The sequence below is a fragment of the Salvelinus alpinus genome, chromosome 9, assembly GCF_045679555.1.
Source record: "Salvelinus alpinus chromosome 9, SLU_Salpinus.1, whole genome shotgun sequence".
Lineage (NCBI taxonomy): Eukaryota > Metazoa > Chordata > Actinopteri > Salmoniformes > Salmonidae > Salvelinus > Salvelinus alpinus.
In genome coordinates this window covers 15,319,912-15,339,831 of record NC_092094.1, presented here as the reverse complement: position 1 = coordinate 15,339,831, position 19,920 = coordinate 15,319,912, and the positions used below count along the sequence as shown (strand labels likewise).

Here is a 19,920-nt window from a genome sequence, read left to right as displayed (position 1 = left end):
ATTGGCTCCCAGGCGGAGGGTGAGGAGGATTTACAGTAGTTCACAACCTGCCTGCTCCTTCGTGGGCAGGGGACTATTGTACTGCTAAACATGATTTACACACATCAAGTACAGGGGGGTTTCCTGGAACCATGTGAGGACATGAAGTGCCTTCAGAAAGTATTCATACCTCTTGACTTATTCCACATTTTGTTGTCTTACAGCCTGAATTACAAATGAATTGAATAGATTTTTATTATTTTTTAATACCCCATAATGACAAAGGGAAAACATATTTTTTGACATTTTGCAAATGTATTGAAAATGAAATACAGAAATATCTCATTACCATACGTATTCACACCGCTGAGTCAATACTTTGTAGAAGCAGCTTTGGCAGCGATTACAGCTGTGACTCTTTTTGGGTAAGTCTCTAAGAGCTTTCAACACCTGGATTGTGCAACATTTGCCCATTATTCTTTTAAAAATTCTACAAGCTCTGTCAAATTGGTTGTTGATCATTGCAAGACAACCATTTTCAGGTCTTGTCATACATTTTCAAGTAGATTTAAATCAAAACTAACTCTGCCACTCAGGAACATTCACTGTCTTCTTGGTAAGCAACTCCAGTGTAGATTTGCCATTGTGTTTTAGGTTATTGTCCTGTTGAAAGGTGAATTCATCTCCCGGTGTCTGGTGGAAAGCAGACTGAAGCAAGTTTTTCTCTAGGACAATGGTCACCAACCAGTCGACCACAGGGCATTCCTAGTCGATCACCAAATATTTTGAAAAGCCAACGATAAAGGCTTGCGCTCCTTTTGTGTGTGTGTGTGTGTGTGTGTGTTGCGCTGTTGGCGGTATGTGTACTTGATTCAGAAGCGCTGTGCATCGGTTACGAACAGTGTTCCCATTTTGAACCGTTTTATTTGTCTGAAAAGACCAATACGGCTACCCGGCGGACCGGGAGGTCTGTGGCTAAATCGAGTACGCCTACTGCACTGGCCAATTGGATAGCTCAAATCACCATGTCTACAGCGTCCACGACCCCGGCCACAACAAAGTTTGATACTGGTCTACTTGAGATTTGATAACTTTAAAAACCATTACCGACCAGAGAGACTGTCAAAGAATACAGCAAAGTGCTTCTGTTTTTATGAGTCAGTTGATGTCTAAGTATTTATTCAGCACTGCCAACACTATTTTTATTCAACACTATTTATTACAAAACATAAAACGCGCTTCAGCCTAGTTCCACTCGCGCTGCGGGTGCAATGAATAAGTAGCCAAGTGTATCAGTTAATTGTATTATTATTAGCAGCTCGTCGTGTCAATTTTAATATCTAGGAATATTTAACTTTCTCTGGTCATAGGAGAACAACATGAACCCCTCTCTCTGGTCAGTCTCACTAGAGGAAAGGAAGGAGAGAGCAGGGACGGTGATGGGAGGACACTCCGCTGCTCTCTCCCTACTTCCGCTGCGACTAATGCCATGTTCAAAACAACTGTGGGCTCGTAAATCTCCGACTTCTGTGCGTTGATGACAACTGGAAACTCTGAAAAATCATTTTGAAGGGTCATCCATCTCAGTCAAGTCGGAAACTCGGGCATCTTTCTAGAGCGCTTACTTTCTCTACCTGAACATCACTGACGTCATGACTTGATCTCGTTCAGAGTTCCCAGTTGTCTTAGAAGCACCATGACCATTAGATGCAGGTACTATCAGTTCAGTAAAATATAAAAGCCAATTATTTCAATGTATGCTCAGCTCTGCCTCGCAAGTGCTACACCAACTGATTTGTTATCAAAGCTCCAGTTTTGAAATATAATAATGGTCTGAGAAGAAAAATATTGTCAGGCCAGCCATATAGCCAATATTCTCTGATAAAGTATTAGGTTTACTGCACAAACCACATTCCTACAAAACTGTTTATATTAGGTTAATGTTACATTTTAGTCATGTTAAAAAAAATTGGCTTGCTTTCTGACTATGAAAGTGATCTTAACTCAGAAAAGGTTGGTGCCTTTATGCTTAGCTCCATTCCGTTTCTTTTTATCCTGAAAAACTCCCCAGTCCTTAACGATTACAAGCATTCCCTTAACATGATGCCACTACCACTATGCTTGAAAATATGGAGAGTGGTACTCAGTAATGTGTTGTGTTGGATTTGCCCCAAACATAACACTTTGTATTCAGCTCAAAAAGTTGCTTTGCCACATTTTTTGCAGTATTACTTTAGTGCCTTGTTGCAAACAGGATGCATGTTTTGGAATATTTTGTTATTCTGTACAGGCTTCCTTCTTTTCACTCTGTCATTTAGGTTAGTATTGTGGAGTAACTGTAATGTTGTTGATCCTCAGTTTTCTCCTATCACAGCCATTAAACTCTGTAACTGTTTTAAAGTCACCCTTGCCTCATGGTGAAATCCCTCAACGAATCTGTGTTTGGAATTCACTGCTCGACGGAGGGACCTTACAGATAATTGTATGTGTGGGGAACAGAGATGAGGTAGTCATTCAAAAATCATGTTAAACACTATTATTGCAAACAGAGTCCATGCAACTTATTATGTGACCTTTTAAGCACATTTTTACTCCTGAACTTATTTAGGCTTGTCATAACAAAGGGGTTGAATACTTATTGACGCAAGACATTTTAGCTTTTTATTTTTAATTAATTTGTCAAAATTTAAATGTAAACCATTTTAAATGCATGCTGTAACACAACAAAATGTGGATAAAGTCAAGGGGTATGAATACTTTCTGAAGGCACTGGGGGAGACAAAAATAACTACAAACAAAATATTGCAACAGAATAGCAGTCTGGCTCTCATGTACTGTACATTACAGTCATTATAGAGTCGGTGGTACAGTATTTACTTCAGTTGACTCATACAGGGCTCATCTCATGTGTGCACAGACCGCAAGTGGTTCTGTGTTATAAGGCTGCAATAATGGGCCAATCTAGCAATATTTCAGATCTCAGCCTGATGCATTTAAAGCAGCCCCCCCCCCCCCCCCCCGCATTGTAAATACAGTAGTCAGTACTGTAAATATAGTGCAAATACATATCATGTTTTAAATGTTTGTCTTTTTGATAGTGGTAACTTGTGAACTACTGCTGTATCTTCCAACATGACTCTCTGTTTTCTTTGGTCAGTAGTATAATGGGGGTTGTTAGTGTACAGTACTGGTAGCCTGGATGTTGTTTGGCTATTACCCTGCTAACACTGAGGAAACATGTGCTGCTAGATTCAGGGTAATTGGTAGAGTGCTGCATCATGCGGCCACACACTGACGTGCACCAAATCGTTGAGTGATCGTTTGAACTGCAGTGGTGGCCGTCTTGTAAAAAAAGCAAATTCAGAGTTCTGATCTGGCATGCAAATCCATAGCCTGGGTACCTGAGTGTCTAGCCTGGGTACATGAGTGTCTAGCCTGGGTTCCTCAGTGTCTAGCCTGGGTACCTCAGTGTCTAGCCTGGGTACCTCAGTGTCTAGCCTGGGTACCTCAGTGTCTAGCCTGGGTACCTGAGTGTCTAGCCTGGGTACCTCAGTGTCTAGCCTGGGTACCTCAGTGTCTAGCCTGGGTACCTGAGTGTCTAGCCTGGGTACCTGAGTGTCTAGCCTGTGTACCTGAGTGTCTAGCCTGGGTACCTGAGTGTCTAGCCTGGGTACCTCAGTGTCTAGCCTGGGTACCTGAGTGTCTAGCCTGGGTACCTGAGTGTCTAGCCTGGGTACCTCAGTGTCTAGCCTGGGTACCTGAGTGTCTAGCCTGGGTACCTCAGTGTCTAGCCTGGGTACCTGAGTGTCTATGCGTTCAACAACAAAACGTTGACTGAAGCAAAGAGAGACTGGCACCCAGACTTGCAAAAACATATGATGATGCGTAGTGATGCGTGTCATCTTGAATCAAATAATTAATTAGTAGGTTATTAGTTCATTAGCTTTTTATAATCTAATGTCTCAGTAAATACCTGGTCATTTCTATACCGTAAGAAATTGTGTCAATCAAGTCATAAGGTGATGAAGGTACATTTGAGGTAGAGGTGAACTCACAGAGTCTCCAGGCTGAGAAGCCCATCAAAACACCTATCACCCAATGACTGGATCTGGTTGTTATGGAGGTGCCTAGGAAGAGATGCATGGAAAGATATCAAAAAAGTGCGAAGACCCAATAACGTCCTGCAGGGTTCTACACATTGGTAGAAAGGAAGTAGGTATGCATAGGAGCAAAAGAGAGAAAAGGTAGAAAACAAAGAACATTGAAAGACGGAGAGAGCAAGGCTGGCCCTTAAACAACAAAAACAAATGATATAACAACCAACCGTTGGTCAATCCAACCATGCTACTCACAGGACCACCAGACTGGTGAGATTGGCGAACGCGTGGTCTGGGATGTGGGTGATGCTGTTGAGGGCCAGGGTCACTGCCTGCAGGGTTGGCAAGATGGCCAGGGCATGGACAGGCACCTCCGTTAGGGTATTATCATCCAGCCACAGGTGGCGTAAGGACGCCAGGCCCCTAAAGGAGCTCTCAGGAACACTGGCAATTTGGTTGGCATCCAACCGCCTGACAGAGAGAGAGGGAGAGTGACGCCGACAGTGTCCCATTCAGTCAGATTTTCCTTGAAAATACAGTAATCAATTACATTCAAAGTGCATTTGAAAGAATTCTCAAGTTATTTCTTTGGAGCGGACATGTTTATTCATTAACATTTATCTGTTCATTTAGATTAACTTCACAAACAAATTCATGCACCATCTACTTCTTCTATAAATACATGCTTTTACATGGAGCATGCATGTCCAGTAAATGAATGTAAAACATTTATATTGAAAGGTAGAAAATAAAGTTGTTTGGAAAACACAAAATAAATGTAGACCTTGTGCTTTAATTCATTTCTCATATTAAACAGCATCTCCAAGCTGCTTTTTATTCCAGAGAGACATCCTCGATCAGGGAGGTCTGTGCATTCTTTGGGTGCATGGTAGTAATTTCTGGTGTTGACATTCGCTGTAGGGACTTAGCTGTCTGACAAAGGGTCCTGGCACCACCACAAGCAGACAGCTTACTTGTGGTCGTCCTTTGTCTGTCTGTCTAACGTGTGAACTTCAGATTGGTATGTCTAAACAACATGGATAGCTGTTTACTCCGGCCAGAGCGTTCAAACACGAGCCTGATTGAGATGTGGAGGACAGAGGATCAGGTAAACATGTTTAGGGATGCCTCAGGGCTCAGTGTAACAACCGTTCATTTTGTAAGAGGATAATGACGGAGTGAGTTTCGTGTGTGTGTGGGGCGGCAGGTAGCCTAGCGGTTAAGAGCATTAGGCCAGTGACCGAAAGGTCGGTGGTTCGAATCCCCGAGCCAACTAGGTGAAAAATCTGTCAATGTGCCCTTGATCGAGGCACTTAACCCTAGTCGCTCTGGATAAGAGCATCTGCTAAAATGTGTGTGTGGCTATAATCCATTACACTTTTCGTGGTTCTATATGATTTCGATTATAACATATTAAAGCTACTGAACTTTCAATATTAAGTGTAACAGAAGGTCGGTGTGTATGTGTGTGGCACATACACACCGACGAGAGAAATGAGAGAAATGAGAGAAAAACATTCCCACATTACCAACATTGTGCCATGTTTACAAATGACATGGACAATTACATGTGTGGCTCTTTGAGTCACCTTAACCACAAATGTTTTTCTTGAATGTTGCATTGTGTTTCCTGCCTCTGGAGAATAATACTTCCCAACAGTGAGAGCATAAACAAAACATATGAAATGAACCTGAAAATTCAGCTTAGCGTCAAATAAGGTCTGTCTATCATCAGTGACTGTCAGAATTCCTAAATACAAGGAGTCTCTTTTTTCAGATGGAATGACACACAATAAGCTATTGGCGAAGGCTAAGACTGTTGACAGATGTACCAAGACTATAGAGTTAAAGGACAGTTTTAGCATAGGCAGCGCCATTGAGGACAATTTTAAGTCGTCAACTGGGTGGGACATCCTATGGGTTAAGGAACGATCACATAATTCCATCCAGGTCACCAGGAGGGATCAGCCAATGAATTAAACTCATGAGGAAACATTCCATAATGGCAGGTGGTAAAAAATGGCTTTATACCTGTTCAAACAACATACTCTACGTGGCAGTGTGCACCTTTTCAGTTTGTTTGCAAACTCATAGAAGTAGTAGAAGAAAATGGACTACTTAAAAATGGAGATGGCCTCAATGGCGCTGCCCGTGCTCTCACAGACAATGATGCGATGTCTATCCAATGTCTATGGTCAAGACTCAATATGGAGGCATTTCTCTCCTCCTCTCCTTCCTCTATTCCCTGCTCAGCTCCTTCTCGAACTGCGCTGCAAAGGGGCTATATTCAGGTGGACATCATACAGAGAAAACTAACTGGGTCTTGAATTAGCTAGTGTCATCTTGTAGCTTATGAATAGTGCATGTGTTCAGTTGTTCAGATATACTCACAGAGACTGTAGGTTCTTCAGGTTCTCAAGAGCCTTGCTGGGAACCTGCTTTAGGTGATTGTTCTGTAGCATTCTGTTCAGAAAGACAGAAGGTATTAATTCACAAAGATGCAGGTTTTTAGAAATTGATCATGTATGAGCTAGTAATGTATGACTTACAGTACTTTGAGATTGAAGAGGGCAGAGAAAGCCCCTTCAGGGATGTCTGTTAGGTCGTTTCCTGCTAGTCGTCTGCAGGGTGAGAAGCAGACGAAAGATACAAATGATGATATGGGTGTGGGAAATACACGTGCACACACACTCATACACACTGTACTGCATTACAGATTATTCTTTTTTAACAACTGAACTTCCACTGATTCACCCGGCACCAGTTTATTTCATTAATAAGCCAACCAGGCACCATAAACTGTAACCTGAACCTGTTGTTGCTGAATTTCAATTTCCTGACTCCCTTTCAACAGCTCCGACAAAAAGCTGTTTCATACATGGGCAAGTAAAGAGAATGGAGTCTAATATTAACATCATTACTGCTTCTGGCTCCCGGCCCATTCTGTTAGCACATCTATCGAGCCACATTGATCCTTCTGTTTTGTGTTTGTCTCTCACCCCATATTTACTGTCTGGTTCATACTACATGTAGACTAGAGAGGGGGTTTTCAGCAGTGAGCAGACACTAACTCTGGGTTTTTTACTTGGGGATTTATTACAGACAATTTGGGTACCCGTGTAATACTCTTCAGCAGTCAGCATCAGACCAGAGAAATTTTCCAACAGAGAAATCTAATCTCCAGGAAGGACAGAGCTTATACTCTCAAACTCCTACTAAAGAGGGGTGCCATCTGTCCTAGACTAGTACTCACAGCTCTTGGAGGAAGTGTAGGTTGGAGAGGGCTCTGTTGGGCAGCAGGGTGAGGTTGTTCATACTCAAATCACTGATGGAGGAACACAAAACAGTAGCAGTTTGTTAGCATGACATGGGTGTGTTAGCGCCACAACTGGGCTCTCCAGCTGTCCATTTCACACATAGTAAAAGCCATCATACTTCCTGACTGATATGGTAAGACTGAAGGGGGGAGACATACAGAAAACATTAGGATACCCCACCATATACATCATTCTCAAAACCCTTATTGATGAAGGATTCTTGATCTGAAATTCAACACCACTTTTGAAATGTGTAATTTAAAAATATATATATATATATATATTTGATACAGTGCATTCGGATACAGTGTGCGTAATAATATTAATACAGTGTGCGTAATAATCAGCAGCCTGGTGACCTAGAGGCCGGAGAGAGCGCATACGTGACAGTACCCCCTCCCTGACGGCGAACCTGTCGAGCCGGCTGGGGCGCAGGAGCCCAGCGACCTATAGCGCAGAAGAAGGAGCAGACAAAACAATAGCCAATGCAGACGCCAGATTGACCATGCGCCCAGATGCACAATGTACTTCTTTCTCCAGAATGTGCTCTCTCCCGCCAATTTGTGCACATTCATTGTTTCATAACTTAATTGTGTGAATTGTTTGCATTTGATTGTTAGTGTATATCAATTCCCCATTACATATATCACCAGTAGTACATCTACCGTTAATTCCTATAATTTGTCATCTCCAATGTTTGTTACTTTGGTTACAGTAATTTATTTTAATGCATCAAATATTATTATTCCAGTCTTCCTGTTCTCATTGTTGGAGTGAAGACATTGTTTTCAGAGTGCACAATCTATGTGAAAAACACTTGTGAAAAACAAGATTTGGTCCAATTCTTTCCATTTACGAATTTTGTCAATTTAGTCATTGTCTTTTGTTTGGAGGCTCCTGTTAATTTTGATTAAGGATGCGCACACATAGAACTAGGCCTATAGCCTACCTGGCCTGCGCGCAAATGTAGGCATATAAATGTGCCCATTTGGGGATCTGATAGTATTTCTGATTGGCTTAACGCTCCACCACTAATGACATGTGGAGCTTCTCAATGTAATGTTTTATTCACTGGCCCGGGAAACTCTGAGGGCCCAGAATATTTTATAGCATGTTTAAAGTTTGCTAGCGCAAGCTTCAGGCTGGACCCAAGTTAATAGTTGATACAATATTTCAAGTTAGACTACAAATGGCCTGTCTGCAACTGTGATTTACTTTATTGTCAGGTGTGTGCGTACTGGAAGCGAAGTCAGGCGCAGGAGAGCAGAGAGTTGTGAACAGGCGCACACTTTATTGAGGCAGGAGAAACAAACAGACGGACGCCACTGCGTCAAAACCTCCAGCCAATTGGCAAAAGTGCAAAACGCTCAGTAACAATAATTATGTTCAAACAAATAAACATACCTCCTGACAAAACACGGAATATACGAACACCAGTCTGGCACGTCAAACATGACACGCAACACAAAACAATTCTACACAAAGACATGCGCGGAAACAGAGGAATAAATACATGTAGTGTGATTAAGGAATGAAAACCAGGGGCCTGTTGCACAAAAGTAGAATTAAGACATCCGGGATAAATGACTCAGCTGAGCTCAATGAAGCCAAAACATGTGCGTCCAGGCTTAATTGGTTGCACAAAGACCAAGCCAGGATGAGCAGACACGGATTCATTAAGCCAGGTGAAACCAATCCTGGATAGGTGCGCGCTCACGGCTCACTCAAATAGACCCCGCCACAGATCACAGATTAACTGATTTACCATGGCAACTAGAGCCGCGTACTTTTCCCCGTCGGAAGCACAAATCCTCATGGAGGCATACGAGGAGGTAAAAGATATAATTAAGAAGAAATGCAACACCGCCACAGTGATAAAGCAAAGAGAAAAAGCGTGGCAAAGTATTGCAGACCGCCTGAATGCGTAAGTAGTGCACAATTACACACTCACCGCTCCGCTGAAACATCATTTACATTTACATTTAAGTCATTTAGCAGACGCTCTTATCCAGAGCGACTTACAAATTGGTGCATTCACCTTATGATATCCAGTGGAACAACCACTTTACAATAGTGCATCTAACTCTTTTAAGGGGGGGGGGGGGTTAGAAGGATTACTTTATCCTATCCTAGGTATTCCTTAAAGAGGTGGGGTTTCAGGTGTCTCCGGAAGGTGGTGATTGACTCCGCTGACCTGGCGTCGTGAGGGAGTTTGTTCCACCATTGGGGTGCCAGAGCAGCGAACAGTTTTGACTGGGCTGAGCGGGAACTGTACTTCCTCAGAGGTAGGGAGGCGAGCAGGCCAGAGGTGGATGAACGCAGTGCCCTTGTTTGGGTGTAGGGCCTGATCAGAGCCTGAAGGTACGGGGGTGCCGTTCCCCTCACAGCTCCGTAGGCAAGCACCATGGTCTTGTAGCGGATGCGAGCTTCAACTGGAAGCCAGTGGAGAGAGCGGAGGAGCGGGGTGACGTGAGAGAACTTGGGAAAGTTGAACACCAGACGGGCTGCGGCGTTCTGGATGAGTTGTAGGGGTTTAATGGCACAGGCAGGGAGCCCAGCCAACAGCGAGTTGCAGTAATCCAGACGGGAGATGACAAGTGCCTGGATTAGGACCTGCGCCGCTTCCTGCGTGAGGCAGGGTCGTACTCTGCGAATGTTGTAGAGCATGAACCTACAGGAACGGGTCACCGCCTTGATGTTAGTTGAGAACGACAGGGTGTTGTCCAGGATCACGCCAAGGTTCTTAGCACTCTGGGAGGAGGACACAATGGAGTTGTCAACCGTGATGGCGAGATCATGGAACGGGCAGTCCTTCCCCGGGAGGAAGAGCAGCTCCGTCTTGCCGAGGTTCAGCTTGAGGTGGTGATCCGTCATCCACACTGATATGTCTGCCAGACATGCAGAGATGCGATTCACCACTTTTTCAAAAGCCTTTCTTCTTTGTTTGCTGCTTGTTTGGTCTCCTATTCAGTTTGCAGTTTTCTTTTGATTTTTTTTCGATGTACTTTACTCTAAAAAAACATTTAAATTTCAATATTTGTAGGAGCTCATCTTTTCAGCTGCTGCTGCTTAATTTGGAACTCCGGAACATCACAATTACAATTCAAATATTTAATTCACATCTCCAAAAATGCAGTTGTACTGTAATTATGAAACGGTTAAATTTTTAATTGAAATGCACTGCAGATATGAGTGAAATTGTGTAAAGTAACTCCATCACACTGTATAAAGCTATGATACATTTTTTGATATTTTTACTGAAAACAAGACAAAAATACCAAGTAATTTTTTGCAGTGTGACTCCATTAAATGTGTGTGTGTGTGTGTGTGTGTGTGTGTAGATTAAACATGAACGGGCCAAAACGGACATGGCAGCAGGTCAAAATCAAATACAAGAACATTCTGCAGAATGGTATGGTCCCTGACTAATATTTAACAAAGCACAAGCATATATTGTACCCAGAAGGTGCCTGCTCACACATTGTCTGTACTGTTTTAGCAGTGAAAAAGAATACCCACAGACAAGGCACGGGTGGTGGGTCACCAAAGGCTGACCTTACCCCAGCAGAGGACATGGCCTTGGAGCTAAATAAAGGCAGGCCCGTCTTAGAGGGGATCCCTGGGGGGAAAGAGACGAGCATAGGTTCCTCCCAAGATGCCACCCGCTTCATTCAAGGTATGTCCTTCCATCTCTACATGGGATACAACCACATTCATATTGAATCAATTTGGACTGTCTGACTTTGGTTTACCTATTGCCTTGCAGTGTCTGGCAGCACTGTGTTCCTGTTAGAGCCACCAGCACAAGCACCAGACGATGCTGATCCAGTGAGTACTCCATCAAAGGCATACTGTAGGCCTGGCATGTCTTGTCTACTAGCTTCAATATGAATCCGATTAAATGTGATAGGGTGAAGGCCCCAGTGCAGCAGCAACAGCACATGATGGAGACGATGATGAGGAGGAGACCATCTCTCTGGATTCCAGAAGGCATGAGGTATCATGTTAAGACTGTGAAAGTACTATTTACTCTACAATGGTGAGGAGTCCTCATCAAAATCAAAAAATCTAATTTCTTTTACAGGACCCAGATGCTATACAGTGGGAAAACCAGCCTGGCAACATAGTGCGTATTAATAAAAGGACACCACATCCTGCCAAATTCCAGCTGCGCTAATTGTATTGTGTTCACAGAGCTCACAAGCTATCAGAAAGTTGTATGGCAACCACCTCCGGCGCCAAATAGAACTGGCAGACATAGACATTCAGTACAAGAAGAAAAAGATGGAAAATCTTGCACTGGAGTCCGAAATAAAAAAGAGGACAATTAGGAAACTGGACCTTGAAATAAAAAAACTTGAGAGGGAGGTGAGATATGCCTTCAATGTACACTGTATGCTAACTGTAACACAAATGTATTATTCATTATTTTTCTTTCCTCCCCCAGCTCCAAGAAGATGACACAGCTCAAAATAAAAATTAGGTATATTCTCGTAAAGTCAAGTGAGCCATGACATATGAGCTCTTATTGTGAGCACACAGGACGGTGGCATCTTTCTAAGGTTTTTTTTATTTTCCCAGCAATCAGTACAACCAAGTCATCGTTATAAGGCATCGCCCTCTTTTGCCCACCCCCCCAGCACCAGGTGTGGCCACTAGCCTATATGAAGGCCCAAAATTGTGTGTTCCTTTCTGCTCTGACAATGGCATGCCCATTCGTGCGAGATGTGGTGGATGAAGAAGCACTTGTGCTGAGGAGAGCCTTCAGGCGAGAAAGGGTCTTCAGGGACCGGTTGGACCCACTGGCCTTCCCTGATGACCATCTATATGAAAGATACAGGTTTTCTGCAGATGGCATCAGGTATCTATGCAGACTACTGGGTCCCAGGATTAAGCACCGCACTGCACGGAGCCATGCACTGAGTGTGGAGCAAATGGTTTGTGTGGCCTTGCGCTTTTTTGCTAGTGGAGCCTTCCTGTACTCAGTGGGGGATGCAGAACAGCTGAACAAGGCCACAATTTGCCGCACAATAAGGAGTGTGTGTCTGGCTATCAAAGCATTAGCAGATGTCTTCATCTCCTTCCCTGGCCACAGAAGACTCTGTGACATCAAAGAGGAGTTCTATAGGATTGCAGGTAAGAGGATCTACAAATTACAGGACAACTGTTAACACATAGTAGGATACTCATTACTTTGTGTGACAGGTTTCCCCAATGTCATTGGTGCAGTGGACTGCACACACATAAGGATAAAAGCCCCCTCAGGTGCCCATGAGGCCGATTTTGTGAATAGGAAATCCTTTCACAGCATTAATGTTCAGGTGAACATAACTTTTTGATATTGTCCATTGACGAACACTCTGCATTGCCAGTGATGTGCATTGATTGGTGTAATATTCCTCATCTTATGATTTCAGATGGTCTGCAATGCTGACTGTGTGATCAGCAATGTTGTGGCAAAATGGCCTGGCTCAGTCCATGACTCCAGAATCTTTCGGGCCTCTGAAATCTATCAGTGCCTATCACAAGGTAAGCCACACAACCCCTATTTATAACCATCATGGCTGTGTCAAGAATATCACTGTGTTTATGAGGTAGTAATGATGAGATTTTGTGTTGACAGGTGAATTCTCTGGTGTGTTGCTGGGAGACAGGGGGTATGGCTGCCAGCCTTTTCTCCTGACACCTTTCACAGACCCCCAGGAAGCACAGCAGGCCTACAACCATGCCCATGCCAGGACCAGGGCCAGAGTTGAAATGACCTTTGGCCTCCTGAAGGCACGCTTTCACTGCCTTCACAAATTAAGGGTCAGCCCTGTTAGGGCATGTGATATTACTGTGGCTTGTGCTGTCCTCCACAATGTGGCCTGCCTGAGGAAGGAGAGGGCCCCCAGAGTGCCACCAGCCATGGACTGGGACAATCCGGCAATCTTCCCTGATGACGACAGTGGTCGGCTGCTGAGGGACCAATATGTGTTGAATTATTTTAGTTAGTATGTGTGCTTTCAATTTTGGTTAAATATGTCCTGCGGTGGCAGAGGAATTTGGGGTTTTTTGGGTTCGTTTTTTGACGAATTTGGCCTCTTATGATGTTTGTGCGGTATACTGTGTGTAATACAAGGCTGCAGGGAGGCTACTGCATCCATTCATTTGTCTGTTCAGTTGATGTGTATGGATTTGTCCTGCATTTATTTTAGTGTGCAGACATGCAGGGTGTGTTATATACAGACCTTTGAATGTGTATGTATCATTTTGTATAATATGCTTGGATTCTGTGCTTTCCATCTTGTAGAGTCACTGTGACTTCAGTTTCGAAAGGAGCTGATGGTTTACCTGCTTTGTTTTGTCCTTATTCAATAAAGGAACATAATGTTACACATTGTGTTTTTATATTCATATGGAATGTGTATTTGTTTATATGACAGAGTACTAGGGCCACACTGAAGAAAAAGGATAAAGTCATAAATTTATGAGGCTGGTTCTTTCTGCAGAAAAGCTACATATTGTTTTTACAGTTTTGATACTTATGACAATGTGATACTTAATATTCTGGCACATCAGCATGTCTTTGTTTATGAAACCATACTGAAGTACAATTTCACGAAATGCCCCACATCTGTCATTTTAACAACTGTCCTCCTTTAAAACAACTGGTTACAATATTATGACTTGTGTTTTTTTCCCCTCTGTGGCCCTAATATTCTATCATTTTATATATAGCCTTATAGTCTATGGGAAACTGTAAATTATCTAATGATAGCAACATCATCTAAAAATCATTTTTTATCCAAAATCATTGAAATTAATGATCACAAATGTTTAAATAATAACAGTGGGTCTAGTTATATGTGATAACAATGTATAGTGAGCAGTGAAATAACTATTGGTTTCCATTTGTGGTGACTGCTGACTGACATTAGGGATGAGATTAAATAGATCCTGGAATTTAGCCTGGTCTGGAGCAGGCTAGCTCCACAGAATAAATCTCCATGGTAATTTATACCATAACATATCCTCCTGCCCCCTATCCATCTTTAGTGCAACCGGATTACGGATCAATTGAGCCAGGATCACCAAGATATCCTGGCTTAATCCCTTATCCTAGTTTTGTGCAACAGGCCCCTGGTGTGCAGGGAACAAGACAAAACAAATGGATAAATGAAAAATGGAGCGGCGATGGCTAGAAAGCCGGTGACGTCGAACGCCGAACGCCGCCCGAACAAGGAGAGGAGCCGACTTCGGCGGAAGTCGTGACATTTATAGTATATTTATTTTTATCAGGATACTTTCTACTTGCAGCCTGCAATGTTTTTATTTGTTGGCTTTCTGTATGCTATTTTTACATAGTTGGCAACATAAGATACTTTTTAGGTTTATATTATTTTTATTTAGATTTGGATAGAATTTTGAGTAACCAGATGACAATGATTTTGAGATATGAAGATGTTATAATAAATTAAATGAAACTTTCACGAAAATGTTCATATGAAAACCATAACTGGCATGCAGATCGGTGGAAATTGTAAGATAAATTGTAATAACACATGAGAAAGGTTGCCGACTCCTCATGTAGCCTATTACTGGCAACTTCAGAAGAGTAATAGCAGAATCTGCGAAAGCCAGCAGGGTTGGTAGGAGAGTAGTTGGGTCAAGTTCCGTTTTTTTTCTTCTGGTTTTCTAGATCTCTGGCGCCCTCTTGAGGCATTTGTCTTATTTCATCAAATCCTAAGCTTTAAGCATCAGACAAGCTCAATGCATATAGTTGATTTTATTAAAACACATAGGGTGTGTCTATATATGGAAAAATTAATGTTTAAACATTTCGGCCAATCGACCGGTAAAAAGAACAGACGACTTTTGGTCGACCAAGATTTTTTTTAATCGGAGCCAGCCCTAGGCAGAGGACTTTGTTTTGGGTCCCTTTGGCTGTCAGGCCTTGCAGCCTTGGGACCTTGAAAACCCAGAGGAGATCGTTGACCATGACCTCTAAAGACAATTTGCACAGTGTCCTCTTTCATGTATTTCATGGAATCATTTCAATATCAATATCTGGTAAGAACTGGTCATAAAATGTGATATTTCCATGGCGTATTTAAGGAACGAGCTCTAGAAATTGGGACCACTTAGGAAAATAGTAGATACTGCAGAGGAATGTCAGCAGAAAGAAAGTTCTCTGTTCAATTCCTTGTATTATAATGTGTTGTAATAAAACACTGCAACACCAGTGGTCTTTGGAAGTTGCAGGCCTATACTATCTCTAAAGAATTGGACATGGGGATGAGGGCTGACTGTGTCTGTTAAGATTTAAGGAGGGATTTGTCCCCCTTTTCTAGATAAAGGATGGACGATGTTGATGAGGCGTTGATTCTGTGTGGAGTCCTTAACATTTCACAAGTAAGACCCTCTGACATTAGCAAGGGTGTCATGATGCAAAGCATGCTAGTACAGTGCCACCGTGTCCCTGTTAACCCCTTCCTCCCTAGACAGTTGTAATGTTTTAGACTTCTCAAATCTTCCAAAGAGAAGTCTAGAACCTAACTTTTAGAACTACAATGTATCTCTCTTCAAGCTTTTTCAAATAGTCTCAAGTCTAAAACACATAAACCCAGAATGTTCTTTAAATGTAATATCATGCATGCGCACATTCAAAAAACAGAAAGCTAACATAATGAGCCAGTACCCCAGTACACTTATGGTCTGGGACCAGAGGGGATGGATCGATTTAGATAGATTATCTCTATCTGTGACAGCCTGTCTGCCTTAGGCACTGCCGTACATGTGATGTTGTACTGTGCGATGTTAAGAAGCCAAGGTATCTGTAAAAAATGTACATCATATACCAAGAATCTATACAGGTCTAAACTGAAAGAACGTAATTCTTCAATCTTAAACTTGATGGCGTAACATTTGTATAAATTGAACATCAAAATGGTTGGATGTGCACTGGAGGAACATTGCATTAGTGCTGCTGAGGGTGAAATGTGAGAAGCAGGCAACATGACTGACAAAATCATTCTGTTCGCAGGCTTTTAGTGGTGACAGAGAAGCATGGGGCGGATGATGTCTTTCCCCTTTTCGCTCTCCTTCTCCCCTTTTCTCTCTCTTTCTCTCTCCCCCTCTCTTTATTTCCTCTCTCTATTTTTCTCTCGCCCTCTTTCTTTCTCTCTCTTCTCTCTCTACATAGTTCCCTCTGGTCCCTAACAAAGACCCCCTTTGCCTTCAACTTTCAGTTAACCATCTGCTATGTTGTACATATGTCAGGAATCCATAGCATTTCCTATGAAAATCCCCCAGTTCCTGCATGGCTGTCTCCAGCAGGGAATGGGTTAATGAGCTGTCCTTTTTCATTCCTTTATTATGGACAAGCACAGTATGTATGAAGCAGATCAGCATGTGTGTATTTACACAAACACACACACACCAAAACACCAAACACCAAACAATTAATGAACATGCACCTGTGGAACGGTCGTTAAGACACTAACAGCTTACAGATTATAGGCAATTAAGGTCACAGTTATGAAAACTTAGGACACATAAGAGGCCTATCTACTGACTCTGAAAAACACCGAAAGAAAGATGCCCAGGATCCCTGCTCATCTGAGTGAACGTGCCTTAGGCATGCTGCAAGGAAGCATGAGGACTGCAGATGTGGCCTGTTGTAGGAAAGGTCCTCACCAGACATCATGGGCACAAATCCACCGTCGCTGGACCAGACAGGACTGGCAAAAAGTGCTCTTCACTGACGAGTTGCGGTTTTGTCTCACCAGGGGTGATGGTTGGATTCACTTTTATCGTCGAAGGAATGAGTGTTACACCGAGGCCTATACTCTGGAGCGGGATCGATTTGGAGGTGAAGGGTCCGTCATGGTCTGGGGCGGTGTGTCACACCATCATCGGACTGAGCTTGTTGTTATTGCAGGCAATCTCAACGCTGTGCGTTACAGGGAAGACATCCTCCTCCCTCATGCGATACCCTTCCTGCAGGCTCATCCTGACATGACCCTCCCGCATGACAATGCCACCAGCCATACTGCTCGTTCTGTGCGTGATTTCCTGCAAGACAGGAATGTCAGTGTTCTGCCATGGCCAGCGAAGAGCCCGGATCTCAATCCCATTGTGATCCGGAGGGTGAGGTCTAGGGCCATTCCCCCCAGAAATGTTCGGGAACTTGCAGGTGCCTTGGTGGAAAAGTGGGGTAACATCTCACAGCAAGAACTGGCAAATCTGGTTTAGTCCATGAGGAGGAGATGCACTGCAGTACTTAGTGCATCTGGTGGCCACACCAGATACTGACTGTTACTTTTGATTTAGACCCCCCCTTTATTCAGGGACACATTGTTCAATTTCTGTTAGTCACATGTCTGTGGAACTTGTTCAGTTTAAGTCTCAGTTGTTGAATCTTATGTTTATATATAAAAATATTTTTTTGGGGGGGCTTGACTGTTTTGCATGTTATTTTGGCATTAATATATGTCACATATCAGGTTGCAAACAATTTAAAAAAATATATATATATCTTTGAGTTAATAAATCTGCATACACACATGGTGTCACGACTTCCACCGAAGTCGGTCCATCTCCTTGTTCGGCCGGCGTTCGGCGGTCGACGTCACTGGCCTTCTAGCCATCGCCGATCCACTTTTCATTTTCCATTTGTTTTGTCTTTGTCTTACACACCTGGTTTCAATCCCCCAATTACTTGTTCATTATTTAACCCTCTGTTCCCCCATGTTTGTGAGTAAATGTTTTTGTATTGCGGTCCGTATTTGTGGCCTTGTATTTATATGACGTGTATTGTGATATATTTGAGTAAAATTGCTTTCATTACTCATATCTGCTGTCCTGCGCCTGACTCATCCCACCAGCTACACACAGACGCTTTACACATGGCCCAAAATGCAGGTGTCACGCCCTGACCTTAGAGAGCCTTTTTATGTCTCTATTTGGTTTGGTCAGGGTGTGATTTGGGGTGGGCATTCTATGTTTTGTTTTCTATGTTTCCTTATTTCTATGTTCTGGCTGGGTATGGTTCTCAATCAGGGACAGCTGTCTATCGTTGTCTCTGATTGGGAACCATACTTAGGTAGCCCTTTCCCCTCCTTTAAGTGTGGGTAGTTAACTTTGTTAACTCTATAAGCTTGCGCTTTGGTCCACTTCTTTTGACGGCCGTGACAGCAGGTGTTTCAACCTAGCTCAGTGCTTCTGTGGTGGTGGGGCGAGCCAGCAAAAAATAGGAGCATTGCGCCGTGATTGGTTCAGTGTTCTGTCACTCATGGGGAAGTTTGTGAAGTTTATGTCCTTAGTAAGGGTAGACATCCAAAATGTCAGCCCTTTGGGTCCTGCCATAGAGTTAGATTACAAGTGCTCTTCCAATAAGGCTCAAAATCATTGGCCACAGATAAAATGATATCAAATCACGTCATATGTACAGTAGTTTTGATTGGACTGTCAACATCTTACTTTCAAAGTCTTAGCTAGCAGTCATTATCATGAATCAAGTCGACAATATACTGGCAAATCCTTTTTAATCCTTGTCATATGAAGAGAAATTATAGATAAAATGTATCGGTGCTCATCGTCCATTGGACATAAAGATTACACAACAATTTGGAAATCGCAAATTCAACAATGAGTTGTTTGGAAGGAATCAGTGGCAAACTACAAGCAGTGCAAAGCAACCAGTAGCCTGCTTTTCATTGTCTGCTTATATGCCCCCTTTACTTATCCAATGGTTCTGATTTGGTGTACAGGGAAAATACTGTAAAAGAATCTGGGAGTTTGCCCCACCAAAAATGACATGCTAAAATCGCCACTGACACACACACACACACACAAACATCAACAATCAAAAGTATGTAGTGAATGTTCTGATATTTGGATGTCATGTCTGTGACCTGGCTCAGAAAGAGGTCAGTCCTTTGGTCTTTCAACTCTTGTCAAGAACCATTCCAGTAATCCTACTCAAGGCTGGCACGGATAGGGTCAGAGTGTCCTCACAGTAGAACTATACAGACTTCCGAGAGAACCTGCAGGGTTGCTTGTTTTAGCGTGGGTATTTAGTGTTTTATCCCCTGCTGAAAAGACAGGTGCAAACGTGTATGGAGAGCATCCATAATACAGTACATTTTACACTCGCAACAGTTGCCAGCACACGAACAAGTTATGAATATAATTGAAACTTACAGGTAGGAAGTAAATACGCTCAATTTTGACGGCAACTCCGCGAGACCGAGGTCCACACAGTCCACGCGCAGAAGCATGCCGTCATCTTCACAGTTACAAAGGGACGGGCAGTCCGTGTCGGTGTCAAGAACCCCGGTCTGTTCTGTTCCCGCGCAGTCCGCCACTCCAAGCAGAAAAGTGAGCATAGTAGTTGCAAGAAAACACATAATAACCATACACATAAATGTTTTTCAGAGAACACTTTGCAGTTGTTTAACTAGTCTTGGACTTGTCCCCTCTTGGTTTCTTTGCAATGGCTTGCCTGGCTAGAGTAAAGCAACATTCATGGCACGGCGCATCAT

At 42.9% G+C, this 19,920-nt stretch overlaps 2 protein-coding genes across 3 annotated transcripts in view; one reads left to right on the top strand and one right to left on the bottom strand.

Moving 5' to 3' along the window:
• Positions 1–19,920, bottom strand: part of LOC139584375 (leucine-rich repeat-containing G-protein coupled receptor 5-like) — a 31,057-nt gene extending 11,137 nt beyond the window's left edge. The window contains exons 1-6 of the mRNA XM_071416125.1: positions 19,580–19,920; positions 7,330–7,401; positions 6,626–6,697; positions 6,468–6,539; positions 4,332–4,547; positions 4,035–4,106 (exon numbers count right to left, since the gene is read on the bottom strand). Coding sequence (XP_071272226.1) covers positions 4,035–4,106; positions 4,332–4,547; positions 6,468–6,539; positions 6,626–6,697; positions 7,330–7,401; positions 19,580–19,800 — 725 coding nt within the window. The 5' untranslated portion in view covers positions 19,801–19,920. The remainder of the gene's footprint in view (positions 1–4,034; positions 4,107–4,331; positions 4,548–6,467; positions 6,540–6,625; positions 6,698–7,329; positions 7,402–19,579) is intronic.
• On the top strand, positions 10,505–13,768 carry LOC139584374 (uncharacterized). 2 transcript variants are annotated; one of them, XM_071416123.1, is made up of 10 exons: positions 10,505–10,805; positions 10,893–11,069; positions 11,160–11,221; positions 11,304–11,390; positions 11,478–11,519; positions 11,588–11,761; positions 11,841–11,876; positions 11,975–12,529; positions 12,811–12,922; positions 13,017–13,768. In XM_071416123.1, exons 1-7 carry the CDS (start codon positions 10,703–10,705, stop codon positions 11,874–11,876), a joined length of 681 nt encoding a protein of 226 aa, XP_071272224.1. In that variant the 5' UTR covers positions 10,505–10,702; the 3' UTR covers positions 11,975–12,529; positions 12,811–12,922; positions 13,017–13,768. The 2 variants fall into 2 exon arrangements, with proteins under 2 accessions (XP_071272224.1, XP_071272225.1); XM_071416124.1 differs by having other exon boundaries at positions 10,505–11,069.